Here is a 20028-nt window from a genome sequence, read left to right as displayed (position 1 = left end):
ACGCTCAACTATCTCTAAGTTAGATAATTACAATCATAAAAAGAGTCGTGCTGCGAAATTCTATTTAATACAGTTAAAGAAAAAATATGTCTTCTATTCTCCTTCCTTCCAGAATAACGGGTTTCTTCTCGTCCTGTGTAAACAAAACTTTTACTTTATTTACGTCAATTTTTTTTTTTTTTTAAATTTTTTTTATTAAAAGTATACAATACAGAATATAGTATATTATATAAAGCATTGTACTCCCAGGAGTTAATAAACTCATTGCGGGAATGATACGCATTACATGAAACATATAGCTGTATGTATTAAATGGACACATGATGGGACATACACAACATTATTATTTCAGATAGTCATTAATAAGATGAAGTTTGAGCATGTTACTTTGGGTCTTTTTACATTGACTTGCACATTTGATCTCGTTGGGTAGTTGATTATATTTTGTGTGAGCTATGTATTCCAGGGATCTTAGTCCATATTTTGTTGATTTGATTTTTGGTATATGTAGTTTGTTGTGATTTCTCGTGTTGTGTTGGTGTACGTCGTAATTGTAATAGAGTGTAGTGTTGGAATGTGCCGAGTGTTGAATTACTTTTAATATAGTTTTCGTTATTTCAAAAGTGGGAATGGTATTAAAATGAAGTATTTGGGTGTTTCTGTAGATGTCTTTGACATGTGTGTCCCAAGGTAAACTGAAAATATTTCGCAGGGCTCTATTTTGGACGACTTGGACTTCTGAAATCATTTTTTTTGTAGCAAATCCCCAGATTCCGGCGAGATATATTAGATGTGAGTGAATCATAGCATGGTAAATCGATTTTAATAGAGAGGGAGGAAGTAACCCGCGAAGTCTATATAAAACACCAGTTATATGAGTAATTTTGGATAGAACATGTTTAAATTGGTGATTCCATGTGAGTTGTGAATCAATGAAAAGGCCAAGATATTTTGTAACATCAGCCCTTTCAAGGCGGTTATTATCAAGACTTATATTAAGACATACATTTTTTATTTGCAAACAGTATGTAATGTGTTTTTTTTATGTTTAGGCTAAGTTTGTTTAATCGCAGCCAGTTTGCCAGGCAAGCTACATCACTTTCCATTTCCTTTTCAAGTTCGTTTAAATCATTATTGTGATAAAGAATCACTGTATCATCTGCATAGAGTTGTATTGTACCCTTAAGTCCCCATTTAGCAATATCATTTATATATATTAAAAATAGTAATGGTCCAAGTACGGAGCCCTGAGGCACGCCACATTTCATCGTTCCCATGCTGCTTGTCCCCTTTCCAACAAAGGTCTGACAGTGTCGGTTAGAGAGGTAGCTACACAGTAACTTCAGGGGAGTGCCTACTATGCCTAGGTGTTCTAGCTTCTTTAGTAGTATCCCATGGTCAACCGTATCGAAAGCCTTTTTTAAATCTATAAATAAGCCTGCAGCATGCTTACCCTGGTCTATATGCTTTTGGAGGGCGTATACAAAATCGAAGGCAGCACATTTTGTGTTAGATTGGTTTCTGAATCCATACTGTTGGGATGCGAGTAAATTGTTTGATAGGAGATATTTAGTGAGCCTAAGCTTAATAACCTTTTCAAAAACTTTAGAGACGACAAAGAGGATGGATATAGGACGGTAATTAGAAGGATTTTTTTTGCAATCATCTTTGTAAATCGGAATTATTTTTGCTATCTTTAGTTGATCTGGGAAGATTCCACTATTCAGGGATTGATTAATAAGAAAAACAAGGTGGTCAGCTAATATATCTTTGCAAAAGTTCAGGTACACTAGTGTAATTCCATCTAAACCTGGAGATGCATTAGACTTTAGTTGAGAGATGATACTGAGAACTTCTGTTTTATTTGTTTTGGCCATGTATAAGGACTGGATTGCTTTTTGATCCGTGTTTATAGTGATAGAATCATCTGGATATGATGCAATTGTAGCTGCTAAGTTTTCCCCAACTGATATAAAGAAGTTGTTAAAAGTTGAAGCTATCTGTGTTGGGCATGTTATTTCTTCATTCTTAATGAGAAGACATTCAATTTCATCTTTCTGGGGTGTCGAGCTATTTGTTAGAATTGCATTTATTATTTTCCATGTCTGTCGCGGATAACGCAGGTTTTCTTTAAATATAGTCGTGTAGTATTTGGTTTTAGCATATCTTCTATAGTTGGTAACTTGATTTCTTGTTTTATTTCTCAGTGCTGTGAATATATCACTTTGCTGATTTTTTTTCCAGATTTTAAACGCATTGTTGCGCTGTTTGATAAGTGCATTTAATTTTGCATCAAATCATGGAGTATTACCCCTCCGTTGGTCTCCTATGCGTAACTCAGATTTATGTTGGGATGATTTTATTGCTGTTTTGATGTATTCATTAAAATTATTATAGATTTCATTGGCATTACTGGTGGTTTCGTGTGGAAAGTTGTGGGATTCTACATATGGTTTTAACATGTTTTTATCGGTTTTGGTGTTGTTTGAAAAAGAATGTATTCTATTATTAGTGTGATGTTTCAAGCTGTTTTGGTAATCTAATATCAAAATGTTATGATCACTTAGGTAGGCATCTATATTTGCAGTAGTTGAGGAAATATTTTGTCTGTTTGAGATGATATGGTCTATTAGAGAAGTAGAGGTATCTGTTACTCGTGTAGGATAGGATGTGTTACATATGAAACAGTTGTATGAGTGTTGATGTATTTAAGAGATGTATTATTTTTTTGAAGAATGTCAATGTTGAAATCACCAAAGATAAGGGTATCATCTATACAGTTATTTAAAATAGATTCATGATACATTAAGAATTCGTTAATGTTTGAGGTAGGCTTTCTGTTTATAACATAAATATTTAACGGTTTAAAATTTCTATTACGGATATATAATTGAAAACAATATGTATGGGAAATATGTATTTGAAAATTTTTTACGACTTCAATACGTTCATAATAAAATTATATGTTTAAATCAGAATTTTTCTCCGGTGAAATCGGTCCTTTCGGCATCGGATTATTGATATATTAAGTATTTTCGTGATAAAATAAAAACAATATTAGAAACATTATGTTAATTCACTTTTCAATCAAATTTTGGAATTATACACACGAGCGTATAAGTACGTATAGACGGGTATATACAAGTGTATAAATTACCTGCTGTAATATAGATAGAGGTGGTATATTGCTGAGTCTAGAAGCAAGCATTAATTGCACATTTTTTCTGTGTTCTTTATTCTGCCTTTGATTTTTTTCACCCTGCTTACTAGCGGATACCTGTTCTTTTTTTCTTTGTTGCCATATGCCTTTGCCTTTGTTGTTATATGATATTGGTCGGTTTTTGTATTGATTTGTTGATTATAAACGTACCTACATGTTATCTGGGTTATAAATGTGAGAATGTTGTCGATATATTTGGGGATTCCGTATTATAGGCCAGTACACATAGCGCCAAAAAGGGGGTTGCGATCGTAATTATTCCGGTAGTCCCAATTTTTTTATATGTTTTATAAACTGATCCCATGATGTATAATCTGAATTTCCGACCATGGCGCACCTGTGCTCGCGCCACCATTTAAAAAAAAACCGGCTGTAATCGCGCCAAAATCTAGTTTTTCCAAAATATCTCATTCTCAATGCAAATTTTGGCTAAATTAGCTAGATAATTAAAGTAAAACATAAAATTACCTACAACTTTTGTGAAAACAATTTTCTTCAATCTCTAATAGGTACCGAGGTAGAAAGTCGTAAAGGTGCGTATATTTTTGAAAAAAACAAGTTTTTTGCGCGACTAGCTTTGATTTTTTGTAAATATCTCGTTTCCAGTACAATTTTGTGTAAAAATTATTGATAATAATTTTGTAGAAAATAAAATTTCATAAAATAAATAGGTATATAATTTATGTGTTTTAATTCTAATACGTATCCAAGCTCTAATCCACCAAAACCAGGCCAAAAATTGAAACAGAGGTAAAGTGTTTTAAATTTCATTCCTTAATTTTATTTTTCTTCAACAATTATTGTTGTGAGAACATATCAGTTGACAACAATCGTCATGCCTGCGTCAGACCTAGCTATAAGGGGCTGGAAACGGCATGCACGTTAGTGTCATAAGAACTAGAGCCAGCAAATAGTGAAAACTTTTCAGGTTCATTCATCTCTGGTCCGTGCTGAAAAATAATGTCAGTTTTTGTTAATTTTTTTAGATCGCTTATTTAATCATATAAAATTAATATTATTTACTTTATATTTACAGAAATTGTGAAAAAATTACCATGTTGAGTGTCGGTATAGTGTTTAACACAATACTCGTATTTTCTTTATTATTTGCAATATTATCTGGATGAAGTTTTGCGGAATTTTTCCTAAAATGAGAAATATTGTTAATTATTTATACTGTCTCTATTCCCTAATTATTTAGAGATGTATTAAGACATGCCCGACAAACTTTCACCAACAATTCCTGAGCTTATTTGGTGTAAAAAATGCATTTCGGTAAAAATAAAAATATGTCACCGGAAATCAAAATTAATTTACTTCTTATATTCCAAATTCAATATGCTCAGAAGTTTATCGACTGCGTATATATGTATATATCTACATATATAAAATTATTTAAGCTGACATTGTACAATTATGTTCTGTAAAAAACGTATCCCAAAGATCTATTTTTATGTGTGTATTTAAGTAGTACCTTCTCCATTCCGTTAAACATTTTCCTTGGTGCCGTAATTTTGTTCGGGATAAAACTCCTTTTGTCTTCTGTTTTCCCATATTTAACTGAAACGTAAGTATATATTAGCCAAGAGATTTATTATAAATTGGTTCAATTTTACCTTAAATTTGAAAATCATTTCAACGTAAGTAAGTGCAGTAACTTGGGGAGATAATTGCACAATTCTATCTACAACAAATGATCTAACAATCTAAACTTAAAATATTAATGACTCTTTTTAATATTCGAATGACTTTAGGTACTTTATAGGTGACATATGTCTAATTGTCTGTATGGAGAAAAACTTTCGATGTAGAGTTTTTGTTTTATGGAAAAAAAACTTTCGAATTTCAAAAATTTGTTGTTGGGTAATTTAACTGGTTTTGGTGGATAAGAGCTTGGATACATATTAGAGTTAAAACACATAAATTAAATACCTATTTATTTTATGAAATTTTATTTTCTACAAAATTAGTATCAATAATTTTTTCACAAAATTGTACTGGAAACGAGATATTTACAAAAAACAAAAGCTAGTCGCGCAAAAAACTTGTTTTTTTCAAAAATATACGCACCTTTACGACTTTCTACCTCGGTACCTATTAGAGATTGAAGAAAATTGTTTACACAAAAGTAGTAAGTAATTTTATGTTCTACTTTAATTGTTCAGCTAATTTAGCCGAAATTTGCATTGGGAATGAGATATTTTGGAAAAACTAGATTTTGGAGCGATTTCGGCCGGTTTTTTTCAAAATGGCGGCGCGAGCACAGGTGTGCCAAGGTCGGAAACTCAGATTTTACATCAGGGGACCAGTTTATAAAACATATAAAAAAATTGGGACTACCGGAATAATTACGATCGCGAATCGGTAATTGCCCTGGAGTATTAGTAATGAAACGAACTCTTCACAAACACTTTATTGAAATATAAGAGAATACCACTCCTTAGTAAAAAAACTCCTTTTATTTTACCATAATTTATTAGATATTCCATTGTTACAACTAACATGACTGTATAATTAGAAATTAATGTAAAAGCCCAGTAGGGCGTAAATAAATAAAACTAGGAAAACGATTCTAGTGAAGGGGCACTCTATAACATTCTGTGCCGCTGGTTGTGACAACCGGACAGACAGCCGCGTCGCGTGAAAAAAAAGATTAATAGTAAAAAAGTCTACTTGGGCTAGAAATGATATATAATAACATAACGACAATACTTTAGTGTCACCTTTTTTCTCAAGTGCCTACACATTTACGCATTTAACAATGTATTCTTTTGTATTGGTTATTATTTATATTTATATTTATTATTTATATAAAAAAACCTTTACTCACTTGAGGAAGAAGTTAAATTATAAAAAACAGAAAATTTCACTAATAGATTTCAAAGTATCGTTTGATTAAATAAAAAAATACGTAAAAGAAATGACCGGAGCGACCGGCCGGGTGACACAACCTTACAGGCCGGAACTTTCGCGGCGTCTGAATCAATACGTAGTAACTCCTTGTCAACCCGCACACAAATATACTACGCACAATAGAGAGTTTTGAAGTACTGGCGGTCGTTTTTCGTGTATCTGGCCAGAAATTGGATTTTCGCGAGTGTTTTTATTTTAATTAATTCTTATGAATACATTAATAAAATCTCTAATCTTTTGTGAGGGAGTCGTCGGGAAGTTACTAATTCATCGTCTAGAAAAATAAAATCTGGTACTTGCCGCTTATCTTACAACATTTTACATTTAATAAAATGTACTTATCGTTTTACATAATATATTTAATTGTAAGGTCCTGTTTTTATTCATCTTAAATATAAATAACTTGCATCCCTTCGAATCCCTCTAGAAACATTTAAGATTTTAGTAATAAGCTCATCAGAAATAATTAAAATGTGAGCGTCGGGGCAAATCCCCGTTATCAGGGTATTGTGTCGCCTTAAGTGGTTTTTCATATAAAAAAGATAAAATTAGAAACGTACTTTTTGGTACCCGGGGTCTACTGTTCACAAAACCACTTGGTTTATAATGCAAATCAACGCGTTCAAATTGAAAATGAAAGTACCTACTCGAAGTATGAACTAAGTAGGTACCTGCCAATATTATTACTGAATATGAAAATAACTGCATATTAATGTTGTAAAAAATGTTGTTCCCCTTGTTCACAAGTGTGCGCAGTATTACTTTACTAGTTTCAACCGGCGTAGGTACTTATATTATTACCGCATGATGAAATAAGACATGAAAGCTAATACTGTGTTTTTTTTAATTAATTATATTAAAATACAGCTCACCAGTAAAAAAATAATGACCGAAAGCAAACATTTTTTTAACACACACGTAACACGTAATTTTACTTTTGGTGAAAATTGTAACTGCCTACCTGAGACGAAATAGTTTACTTGTATGAAACAAGGGCGTAGCTATAGCAATTTGGGAGGCGGGTATAGGAACCGCAGCCCCGGGAACCATTTATTAGATAACCAACACCCCTTGCCCCCAAGTGGTCTGCTACGTTTGGTGACTTAGCAGGGGTGCCTGGGTTCAGGGGGTGAGGTTTGTCTAGTTTATTATTTTTACTTTGATTTATTATTTTTTCCCTAAAAACAATTCAACTTTTGTACCTGAAAACTACCTTAATACGCTGAAATTTATCTCTTCTTTTATTTGTAGAATCACCTGTCGAAGTTTGTGTACTTTACTCCCGGACACCCTGTATGTATTTAACATGGAGTGTGTGCCAAGAGAGAAATGTACCCTTGTATTATTTTCTGAAAATGGCATGAAATTGTTTGATGGATATGTTGTTATTATTAATTATCACTGTAAGTATATTATATAATTATACAACTGCTATTATTATTTTGCACTACGTATTATTTTATCTAAATATTTATTAGGGTTATCAAATAACGAATTACATGAGTCCTTTTCGATAAAAGTTGTATTATCTAAGTAGGTACTATCTTATTAATTCTAATCATATGTCGAGTTGCTGCGGAGATGACTTTTTTACGTTAAATATTGGAATATATTCGTGAGTGTAAGTACTTACTTAAGGCGATGCATCACGTCGTATAAGGTCATGAATCGGGCCGCTAACAATAACACTCCTTATGTAGATGGCAATACGGTTTAAATTCCCGCTTAACACCAGCCGCCCGTTTTGATTTATGCAACATAAAAAAACATCGCCAAAACGTGTTTTATTTTATTTTGCGAAGTTCAGGCAAAAATATAAAAATGTTTTACGATCATTTTCTAAAGAACTTTATTTGCCACATTATAAAATAAAACCACCACTGAAAAGGGGTTCGTAAGTACGTGATTTTGAACTTTAAAGCAGTTTTTGTAGGCCTAATACTTTTTCCTTTTCTGGGCTTATAAAAGACGCTCGATTATTTCAAAGGCCAAGAAAGGCTTCTAAAACAGTTAAAAGCGATCAAATTTTCAAATCAAATACACATGATTTTGCATTACCTACTTCAAAGTGCTTCGTAGTAATTAAAAATAGTTGTTTCGTGAGCTTACTACGTTAAAAGTTATAAATAATTACATCTTGTTTTTTCCCATCATAAAAGAGATAGGAATAATGTCATAGTGATGGTAAAATCGTATTTGCACCCATATTACTCCAAGACGTCATACCAATAAAGAACTTTTCACAACATTGTTTTCAGTTGATATTTTTTTAATTACGCAAATCAGCATCAATGACGCGTGGGGCAGATTCTTCGTGTTATCTCATGCCAATGCCACACCCGTCATTAAAAAAAATATTTTTTTCTCTATCCGCAATCAAATTGGTGATGCTGTTGTGGTTGAGTGCTAGTCGAAACTTGGGGACGAGAATCGGAAGCTAATGGCCCTTGACAGTATCGACAAAATTCTGGTAAAACTATTACGCCATTGATCATTTGATATTCAAGCGAATATCTAATTTATGTTAGAACTAGATGTATCCCGCCACGCGTTGTTGTGGATAAGTCTGTCGGTGCAGATAAAGAAACAATAGCACGTGTTGCTTTTACATTCAACAGGTGGAGCTGTTTTTAAAAAAAAGCACGTTTGTAAAACAGGCGCTATTTTAAAAAATAACATGTTTTTACTTATGGAATGCAAATTTGTGTCAAATCGGCGAAGAACTTTCGTAGATTGAAGATTTTGAACAAACTAACATTTAGGAAGGGTTTTTTCATAGAATTTCAACAATTTTTCGAATTTCAATTCAAAAGTTAATTTTCAAGTTCTGTGAAAGATTTTTTCAAGTTCTGTAAAGCAACTAGCCTATAATGATATAATAACAGAACTTGAATAGGACTTTCACAGAACCCGAAAATGAACGTTCAAATTTTATGAATTGTTCAAATTCTCTGAAAAGACCCATCCTTACATTTTTTATTATACATATAATACCTATATAAAAATGTAATTACAGAACTTTACCGTAGAGAACTATACATTACTAGCTGAAGTGTACCTAGCTTTGCTTGGGTTGTGAATGATTTGGAGTAGAGTTAGTTTGGAGATTGTGAATTCTAGTATAAACATTTTCGATGATTTTTAACACGACTTTTCTCTAATTTCCATACATAAAATATGCATATATTATACATATATAAACCTTCCGGAAGAAATTCTTTAAATGAGGAACTAAGCGCACAAACAGACAGATGCGGATAGCGACATTATTTTAGAATATTTCGTTAGAGAGATATTTCTAAACATTTTTTGGCTACCTCAGAGAGTCTACATTTTTGTTGGTAGATTTTAAAATAAATGCTTAAATACCTAGGTACCTATTTAAAAAAAAATTAATACCGCGTGAGTTTCAACTGCCCACTGAAACGTGCCGCAAATTTACTATATGGTATTCAATTAAATTATTTTTGAAAAAAAGCATAACAAATTTATTTGAGCACCTAGGAAAATGAACCTGTGAACTCTGGAAGTCGGCAAGCTATTCCACCAAACGAAACATTTCAAATATGCCCGCTCTTTATTTTTACCAATACATTGTCCCGCGACACGTACCTGCTGCCGCTAACCAATTAAATAATTATGATAGCATTATAGCTCTTCTGCGTGCAGTAGTTAAAATATACATTTGTATACATTATGATATTATTTGAGAGTACAAACTTACTTTTTTTATGTTTACTCATCAGCCTTAAAGGGAAACGTCAGATTTTCATTTTAACCTAAAAATTTAATAAAATCATAATACCATAATACCATAATCTCCTTTTTCGTTTGTTTCATCGTATTTCACATTTCTGTATTAAAAAAAATATGGTTAACTTCAGAAAAATAGCAGTAGGCATATCGGGTGGTGTTGACAGTGCTGTGGCAGCATTTTTATTAAAATCTAAAGGTAATCTTGCTTTTAACTTTGAAACTGATGTAATAATTTGTTTGTAAGTTAATATAATATACCTATTGGTTCCTCAATCTTTACTTTTAAATATAAATAACTGCAATTTGCTACGATAATTTTCACAATATTATGCCATTAATGATTTGTTATGTTAAAATTCCGAATTCAAAAACATTTATAATTGCCACAACAATATAGTAATAATATTTTCAAATAGGAACTTAGATAGGTACTCATTTATTTTTTATCTTCACCCCTAAGCTGTTGATGTTACAATATGTTTGTTTTTGTTAGTTTATTATGAATGTGTTAATAGTTAATGGTATTTGTTTGTAAACATCCATATTGGATGATAAGTTCCAGGAGTTTGCTCTATGTAAATATTATAATACACGGCATAAAGAAAAAAGGGCAGCATGAATTATGAAGCCAGTGGGTCGAAAATTCTCTTCTCATATTCTTCCCTACACGACAAGGCGCCTCAAGGCATCCTTGTCCCGGGCTACTTCAGCAGCTTCTGTCCATTGCGGACCCAGCCTCTCATCGCACAACCTCTGGAGTTTTCCCAATGTCTTCCTTGGAATTGCCGCCAGTATTTTATTGGGAAGTCTGTCATTTTTAATACATGTCCAAACAATCATATTTGCAACTTTTTTGTGAAGATTAGCCAGAGTTAGATGCCAAGCACATTTCGGCTTGAAAATTAATATTCTTATCTGTTTTTTTTTCAGGCTACGATGTGAACGCAGTATTTATGAAAAACTGGGATTCCGTCGACGAAATTGGATTTTGTACATCCGAAAAAGACTATGAGGATGCAAGAGTTGTGTGTAAAAAGTTGGACATTCCTATAACGCAGGTCAATTTCGTAAAACAGTACTGGAATGACGTATTTACAAACACCGTGAAAGATTTTCAAGATGGCCTCACACCAAATCCTGATATTTTATGCAATAGTAAAGTAAAATTTAAATGTTTTTATGAACATTGCCTCAACACGCTTAATGCAGATGCCATTGCAACGGGACACTATGCTAACACGTCTTTTGGACCCTATTTGGAAAATTATAAGGAAGGAGTGAGTGAGTATCCTTATCTTAATATTGTAATAAGGTTACAATTTGATCCATTTAAATTGCGTAAATTTGCTAGTTTAAATGTGGTTAGGTCCTCCCAATGCTAGCTCCATTGTAACCACTATTACTGTGGTTAAACCAATACTTCCTACAAGGGTAACGGTTAAATGTGACGTACGTTTTAATCTACGTGTTCATAGATGGTGTTAAATTAATTACTTTACTAAAATACACTCTGTGCAAGTTATAGTTTAAAATATTAAGACAAATTATTGGTCTGTGCCCGTACATACGCAATATGAATATAAATAAATAGTTTTGCCCGTATAAACACTCAATTCTTTCAATATTGGATTGAATCACCGATACAGTAGTTATGATAAGGACAAGAAAAAATAGAGTGGGCAGCGATTGTTTATAAGGCAAGTAAAAGTAACTATGTAACTACAAAATAGCACTATGATCCAAGTCAATATTTTCACATCATCATCAAACACGTTTTATTCCATTTTTACTGTCCACTGTCAAAATCGGGAGTCAATCATTACCCTACATTTGAATTTGAAATGTACTATAATTTGTTCTAAAATCAGTGCTGCCATAATAATGAAAATTTTAACTCCAATTTCTACACTTTCTTGACTAACATTTTTTATAAATGAAGCGATGAATAAAGAAGATTTCACTTAAGGGATTATTTTATATTCCAGGAGTAAAATTGCTGCAGCCATTGGACAAATTTAAAGATCAGACATTCTTCTTAGCCCAAGTTCCACAGAGTCCCTTGCGAAGGACCATGTTTCCTTTGGCGAACCTGAATAAAACAACTGTTAGAAGTATCGCTAAAAGAGAGGGACTGCTCAACGTGGCAACCAAAAAGGATAGTACTGGCATGTGCTTCGTTGGACATAGACAATTCAAGGACTTTATTTCTGGGGTATCAAAAAAATCTACTTTAATCCTTCAGACCTTTGGCATATTGACCGTTATATTTCTTAAGGATGCTGTCAGAAAGTTGGAGAATTTGTGTGTATTTTCGTTTCTCAATAAAATTCAAATGAATGGGATATATCTGAACGTATCCGAAAATTACAATTCTCTTTTGAAAGGTAATGAAATACGCTTTCAAATTGTATTATTAAAAATAAACATAAAATTTATGAAATGTAAAATTTTTTTAATCAAATAAATTTTTTTTTTAAATATCTCAACTCACTAACTAAAATTACTGATAATGAAAAAAAACACATATTTTATTACACAAATGTATTATAAACATTACCGCCACCTTACTTTTTAGTCGTTTCATACAAAAATAATTAATTGGAAATTTATAAAGTTTCATAAATATTTCTCGAATTGCGGTCGGAAGCTTTGGTTTCGTAGAGGAGTACTTTTTAATTACTCTGTGGTTAATTTTTATATTTTAATGTAAAGCTTGTTGTTTTCCCTTTCTAACACCGTTTAGTTCATATTTCTAACTATGACAACAGCTATGAAAAAATTGACTCAACGGGTAATAGCCGTTTGTTCCCAAAACTTAACAAATTTGCTTGAGGAGTTAAAACTAGTTGCTGGTGTAGATTTTGTTAGTGCAAAAAAGAATGTGCATTTAATTTATTTTGTTGTTTCCTATTTTAGCCATCTACAAAATTAATTATTTTTTGCATTTTAGTCAAAATTTCATAGTTTCGTAGCTAATGCTTTTGCGACGCTACAAATTTATTTAGAGCGTTTATTTAGAAATTTGTCAGTAAAAGCTCTGCTAATTTCATAACGCTGGTACTCTTCATTTTAGTGTTTGTTGTGTTTCATTTACGTTGCTCCTAAAATTTCGATGCTTTTTTGTATTATACGAGGCATATCCAGAAAGTAAGTGTACTGAGGCTCTCACGACCGAATGAATTATATTTTCGATATGTTGGCTACACTTACGTGTAGCCTGACTCTTCCCCTCCGCAACGAGACCTGTTCAAGGTCAGTACGTTGAGAAGTGTCAACGCGACAACACGTTTCGTGAAAAATGTCAATCCAATCTCCCACCAAATGCGAAATACGCGGCTCATCCGTTATCTCGTTTGGAAGGAAAAACCTCCGTTTGAGGTTTATAATGAGGTTAAAACTGCATATGGTGATAAAGCTATGAATTGTACGAGTGTGTACAAGTGGTATCGCGAGTTTAAAAACGGTTCTCACCTCTTCACCCTCCACCAAAAAGTTCAAAACCACAATTTCAGCCAAGAAAATCGTGGCATCCGTGTTTTGGGACTGTCAAGGCATAATTTTGATTGAATATCTGCCTCAAGTGGAGACCATCAACTCTGCAAGATACTGTGAGACCCTAAAAAAATTGCGGAAGGCGATTCATAACAAGAGGAGAGGCATGCTGACAAAGGGAGTTAGCCTGCTGCACGACAATGCCAGACCACACACGGCCAACGCCACGAAGGAACTGCTTGCTTCGTTTAAATGGGATATCCTGAACCACCCCGCGCATTCCCTTAACCTAGCAGCTTCAGATTATTATCTCTTTACCTCCCTGAAGCTGTACATGGATGGAAAAAGGTTTTCAACCGACGAGGAGGTAAAGGAGGAGGTGGAGAAGTGGACGAAGGGGTTGGCGGGAAACTACTTCGAGGAAGGCATCAAAAAGTTGATACCCCGCTTCACCACCTGCATTGAGAGGAATGGCGACTATGTCGAAAAATAGCTTACATATGTACTACGGTAACCATGTAATTTTTTTGTTTCAATAAAAAGATTTGTAACCTACAAAAATTCAGTACACTTACTTTCTGGATATGCCTCGTATATTTATATTAAGCGGAAAAAAATATTGCATCTTACCTTATTCAGAATAATTAAAGATTAAATGGACATTTGAAAGCTACATAGTTGGTGATGTAAATGATGCTGTATTGATGAGAAAAAGTTGTGCAAATTTCATAATGCTAGAGTCCACCGTTTGGCCGTTTTTAGGGCTTCTTATATCACCCAAACATATTTTCTAATTGGTTTTCTAAAGGGTTGTAAGGTTAAGTAGCCCACTGGAATTCACATAAAATTAACACATCTGGTTTAACTCTTTCGCTGCCGTCTTTGATGCCACTCGATATAACACCATATGCAATATATGCATGCCACTCCCATCAGTGATCAGCACTGAAAGGATTAAACATGTCTATGCGTTTTCCTCGTACGCGGATGTATCTTATGTGATCCATGAAATTTCGCCAAAACTTGTCATACATTGTGTCAAAACATGCCGCATGGTGGGATAGATTGTGTAAAGAATTAACTTTTTTTATTTCAGTATGTCGACTCTAAGCCGGGAGATTTCATAGACTTTGACACCGGGAAGGTTTTGGGAAGACATAACGGGATTCATCAGTGGACACTCGGACAGAGGTGTCACATTGGTGGACTTACAAGACGTCATTTCGTGTTGAAGAAGAACTTAGACGATAATTCCATATATGTTGTAAGTTTCAAATGAGAGTTTTTCTTCTCCTAATTGATTTCCCCCCATTATTGATCTGTCGAAACCACTGAAAAGACATTCAATAGAAGTGGTCAGTGGTTGAGTGGGCATAGCGCATGGGTCTCACCCGAGCGTCGCGTGTTCGATTCCTCGGCTGGCTAAGTCCTCCATCACAACACAAGCAACATTTTCGGCTTTCTGTGGTGGTAGTAGGAGATTTTCAAACATTGTTGGGTTATTCGTAACCTGGGAATGTTTGTCTTTCTTTTAAAAAAAAAAAAATAGTGTGATGTGTGTATACCGATTTGAAAGCACATTGATGTCGCCAACTTAAATTTAACTTTTTGGGGTATGCTGTGTTATTCCACCTCCTTCTTTAGCCAACATTTCGGACAGGGTAACAGAGGCCATTATCAGGGCAGAGTAACTCAACGACAGTACGCAATATTCTACAGTGATAATGAATGCTTTGGCAGTGCACAACAGTAATGGACAATGTAACGCTGTCTGAAACATTGTCTAAAGAAGGAGACAGCGCAACATGGCATGATATCCCAAAAATAAAAATTGATCACACTTTTGAACAATTTCATCAGAAGTCATTAAAAATCGCACATTGACCACCGAAGAGAGAACATTGAAATAACCAGAAAACTAAACTTCGCTAAAGTAAAGCAAAGGTTTGCAGCACTGTTCATTGTGGGACTTTTCTGCGTAGGATTTGTATGTTTGTTTTTAAACAATCGTTAGCGATGCTAAAATTGAGCGAGTTTTCAAAAAAAAGACATTAAATAATAGTGTCTAACTAAATAGCGTAACAAAATATAAAATTTTAGAAACAATGCCGAACTTTTGTATATTTTTGATTTGGGATAAGTAGTTAAGTTTTTTACGCAGCCAGCAATTTTGTGCGCCATTGTAAAAAGGACTAGTATTATTATTTTTTTTTTTTTTTACAATGCAAACCTGTATACTGTTAGATTCATTTATTGACAAATCACCCAAAGAGGGACGGTCACATTGTCTCCCACGCTCCGTGCATGCTGGTTTGTTCTCCTTTCCCTGATTGGCTTGTCTATTAATTTGTATGTCTATGGGTCAAACGCAATACTTTATACTAAATATTCAGTTTTTGTAAATAAACTAAACCTTTTTGGGATGTGTATGTACGGCTTGATACGGATAATTAAATTGAAGAATTATTCACGCACCATTGTAAAAACGATATGTATGATATAGATATGAAAATACTAGTATGTAGTGCAATGCGAAGCTCTGTTATTATTTACTCTGTGGTATTCATACAATGTTTTTTTTTTAAGATTGGAGGAACCGAACATCCATCGCTATTAACTAAACTTGTTATGACCAATGAACCGAACTGGATAGCTGACGAACCTGAGGCTCTGAAGAAAGATGGAGTATTTAGATGCTACTTCAGATTTCAGCATACTAAACCATTTGTTAAGTGTCGCATAATGAAGACAGCCAGTGGTCTAATGTTAATACTAGATACGTCACTTCGTGCAATCACTCAAGGACAATACGCAATATTCTACAGTGATAATGAATGCTTCGGTAGTGCACGCATCATAAATATCGGACCGAGTTTAATGTTTGTAAGAGATATTTAGTTTTATAGACATTCAATAACTGTTTTGTTGTGAAATAAATAATTTATATTATACTTGTTATAATGTTGTGTTTTTCTTAGGATTTATTTATTTAAATTGATAATATTATTATTAAATAATGTAAGGTGAAACTCACTTAAGAAGTTTTCACGTGTAAGAAGTTTTATTTTTCGGTCTCTTGAAATTCCATACAAAAAAACTGCAAAAAACACGATTTTTTTCCCACATAAGAAGTTATAAAAGTCCAGCGGTGAATCCATCATAAACGAATACTATGTATTAGCGAAATACACCTGAAGATGTGCCTTTTTTCAAAAGTCATAAAATTTAACACATTTTTATTATTGTCTGCTTCCCATTTAAGGCGATGCATCAAGTCATGTAACTTTTGGTATCGGGCCGCTAACGATAATACTCCTTATGCAAATGGTGAAATGATTTAAATTCCCGTTCAACACCAGCATAAATAATAATAATAATTTTGATTTATGCATAAAAAAACATTGTCAAAAAGTGTTTTATTTTATTTTGCAAAGTTAAGGCACAAATATATATAAATGTTTTACCATAATTTTCTAAAGAACTTAATTTGTCACATTATACAATAAAATCATAACAAAAAATAAGTTCATGAGAAGGAGATTTTGAACTTTGAAAGAGTTTTTATAGCCCCGATACTTTATTTTTTTCTCAGCTTATAAAAAGACTTATCAAAAAAGTGCTTTATTGTTTTAAAGGCCAAGATGTGTTCTACTCGTAGTATTTAATTAAAGCATCTACAATGTTTCTAAGCGAACAAATTCTCAAACCAAAAACATGAGATTTTGCATTACCACATAGTGCGAGGTTTTAGAAGTTCGGCAGTAAAAAAATCTAAACCGAAACTAGTGTCACAACATATGCACCTGAAATTAACAGTTTTTCAACAATCATAAAATAAATAACTTTGTTGAAGCAGATTACGCAAGTTACGCATTGGTAGCATGAGATTTTTGTGTTTGCCGGATGTTTTTACCAGAGATGTGCTTTGTTTCAAATGGAAATGCAAAATGGGTATTTTCCATTTTGCATTTTAAATGCTTTTCTAAAAACCATTTTGCATTTTGCATTTTAAATGCTTTTCTCAGTGCATTTTCCATTTTAAATGCTTTTTTGCAACATTCTTCCTACTATCTCCACTCATTTTTTTTCATAAGCCCCAAATATCAGTCGGTCCTCAACCTCGCTATGAGAGATAATTTACATTTGTCAAGTTGCTCCCTGGTAGGAGCCCTGGCAATTGAGTGATACCATTTAAAAAAATACTGATTCAAATACTGAACATGGGGCCATGACGCTATAATATTAAATGTTAGATAGCAGTTTTTATGTTTTTACGTTGGCAACATTAGTCCGGCGCAAATTTTTTGTGGTTTCATAATCTGTAGTCGTGGTGTTTTTGGATTTACCATCATGTAATATGTTTGTTCTACATTGATGTCCATTATTAAATGACAAAATTGTTTAAAAATTCTATAATTATTTTAATTGTTTGACCTGAGAAACCATTTTGCATTTTCAATGCATTTTGAAAATAGGTATTTTGCATTTTGCATTTGAAATGCTTTTCTAAAAACCATTTTGCATTTTACATTTTCAAATGGAAAAGTTTTGACCCATTTCCATTTTGCATTTCAAATGGTTTTGGGTACCCATTTTGCACATCTCTGGTTTTTACCTATGAAATTTAAAAATACATAATTACTCGTATATGTACAATGCTTGAAAAAATTCTTCATTTAAAAAATCGCTTAATTTGGCCCACTTGAGAAGTTTTTCTCCTCCGATCCTTTGAGAACTTAACTTCAGGCGATGCACTACGTAGTAATTTAAAATCATGTGCTTTTGGTTTGGAAATTTGGTCGCCTAGAAATGTTTCAAATGCTTTAGTTAAATACTGCGAGTAGAATACATCTTGGCCTTTGAAATAATTGAGTATTTTTAGATAAGTCTTTTTATAAGCCCAGAAAAAAATAATGTTTAAGGCCTATGAAAACAGCTTTAAAGTTCGAAATCTCCTACTTACAAACCCATTTTCGGTTATAGTTTTATTGTATAATGTGTCAAATTAAATTATTTATAAAATGATCGAAATATCTGTGCCTGAACATCCACAAAATAAAATAAAAGGCACTTTTTGGCCATGTTTTTTTCTTGCATAAATCAAAACAGGATGGTGATAGCGAGAATTTAAGCCTTATCGCCATCTACGTAAGGTGTGTTATTGATAGCGGTTCGATTCAAAATATTACATGACGTAGTGCATCGCCTTAAGTAGAAATGAGGCGCTCAGCGAGTGTCTCAACCAACAAAAAAATATCATCGAAAACATCAGATTGTTAAAGATTTTTGCCATATACAGGCTGTCCGGAAACTCGTAGTACAAGCGGGAAACTGGTAAATCTACATCACATTTGGAGTCGATTTTGTAGTATATTTTTTTTTTATTTGAGCTTTCGTTATCGAGTAAATCGAGTTTAAAGTTGATTTTTTTTTTTTTTTTTTTTAATCAAATTCTTATAAATTATTACTGAAGATCAAAGTACCCAACTAATTAAAACTATTTGAAAGTAAAACAAATGAAGAAACTCAGATTTGAAGCATTATTTTGAAATCACCCTTCATTTAACCCGGTGTAATCATAAAATATTTCTGCTCTGCAGGGTTAAAACATCTGTTATTCAACCCTAAACACCAGAAAAAACTTTAACCCTAAAATAGCCGAAAAATATTTTTTTTTGGAATTTTTTTTTTTTTTTGAAAATGCTCAAATCAAAAAACTTTATGTTTTTTTGGGTTCCCCATGTGGTGTAGATTCTCCAGTTTCCCGCTTGTACTACGAGTTTCCGGACACCGTGTATACACAGGCAACAATATATCAATAAATTTTATCACAAAAGTAAATGTATATATATATCATTTTATGCCTTCTGTAAGAAAAGTACAATTAATTCCGGGGGCTTAAACTTAAAAAAACATGGTTCATATATGTACACAAAATTACAAAATTTCATCAAAATTAACAAACTTTAGGGCTTGTGCGGGAGACCTAAAATCCATTTCTTATAAAAAAAATCGTTTCATACTTATTTTTATGCCCTAATATTACTGTTTTTTAACTTGGAATAAACACAAAAGTTACGATTTTATTTTTTTAAATTTAAAAAAAATTTGATATTTTTTGAAAAAAATTAAAACTTTAGGCCTTGTGCGGGAGACCTAAACATTTTTTTAAAAATCCAAAACTTTTTGTGGTAAGTTTTGGTACCTAGTAGCAACTTTTTTTCAACTTGGAATTTGAAAAGAAAAAAAAAGTTAAAATTCGATACACCCTAATGTAGAATCACCTCTCGAAGTTTGTACATTTTACCCCGGACACCCTAAATATATGTTTAAAGAATTGTATTGACGATTCAAGTATTATTTAAAATAATAATGTTCCAGAGTGAAAGATACTCTCAGTGTCGCCCTGGTGTAAGACCACCATTCAGAATTGAAACGTTGCTTGAAATGGCTTTGGCCTTTTTTGGTGATCAAATCTGAATGACCTGATATTTCCCCACCTTCGACTTCCCCTCTCCTTCTCCTCCCCACAACCTACAGCCTCTCAAACATACCCCAATCGGAGATAACATAGTCTCACTAGCTCCAAGCCGTTACAATCAGTTGGGATTCTTGTGTTGTTTCAAATAAATAAAATAAAAACAAAA

The 20028-nt window shown here is 33.0% G+C and overlaps 1 protein-coding gene and 1 long non-coding RNA gene across 3 annotated transcripts; one reads left to right on the top strand and one right to left on the bottom strand.

Moving 5' to 3' along the window:
- Positions 1-3981: 3981 nt before the first annotated feature.
- On the bottom strand, positions 3982-6477 carry LOC149415317 (uncharacterized). The gene is made up of 4 exons (XR_016303769.1): positions 6051-6477; positions 4695-4780; positions 4275-4365; positions 3982-4170 (listed from the first exon to the last, which is right to left on the bottom strand). It is a non-coding gene; the product is annotated as an uncharacterized LOC149415317 (long non-coding RNA).
- A 2080-nt stretch (positions 6478-8557) lies between these two features.
- LOC149415316 (mitochondrial tRNA-specific 2-thiouridylase 1) lies at positions 8558-16342 on the top strand. 2 transcript variants are annotated; one of them, XM_089642281.1, is made up of 5 exons: positions 8558-8603; positions 10820-11170; positions 11875-12101; positions 14478-14645; positions 15968-16342. In XM_089642281.1, the coding sequence occupies exons 2-5, from the start codon at positions 10843-10845 to the stop codon at positions 16277-16279; spliced, it is 1035 nt and encodes a 344-aa protein (XP_089498407.1). In that variant the 5' UTR covers positions 8558-8603; positions 10820-10842; the 3' UTR covers positions 16280-16342. The 2 variants fall into 2 exon arrangements, with proteins under 2 accessions (XP_089498407.1, XP_089498406.1); XM_089642280.1 differs by lacking the exon at positions 8558-8603 and adding an exon at positions 9928-10085.
- The last annotated feature ends 3686 nt before the right edge of the window (positions 16343-20028 follow it).

This window comes from Hesperophylax consimilis, chromosome 18 (assembly GCF_061612785.1).
Source record: "Hesperophylax consimilis isolate HC1 chromosome 18, BYU_Hcon_1.0, whole genome shotgun sequence".
NCBI lineage: Eukaryota > Metazoa > Arthropoda > Insecta > Trichoptera > Limnephilidae > Hesperophylax > Hesperophylax consimilis.
Note: the sequence above shows the minus strand (reverse complement) of the source record. Positions and strands in the feature narration are given on the sequence as shown.

What these genes read in the sequence shown, in the direction of transcription:
- LOC149415316 (XM_089642280.1), top strand. Translation starts at nt 10,004, where the DNA reads ATGGTTAACTTCAGAAAAATAGCAGTAGGCATATCGGGTGGTGTTGAC. An exon ending in TCAAGGACTTTATTTCTGGG is followed by an intron (nt 12,102 to 14,477) that starts GTATCAAAAAAA and finishes TTTTTATTTCAG; the next exon opens with TATGTCGACTCTAAGCCGGG. An exon ending in ACGATAATTCCATATATGTT is followed by an intron (nt 14,646 to 15,967) that starts GTAAGTTTCAAA and finishes TTTTTTTTTAAG; the next exon opens with ATTGGAGGAACCGAACATCC.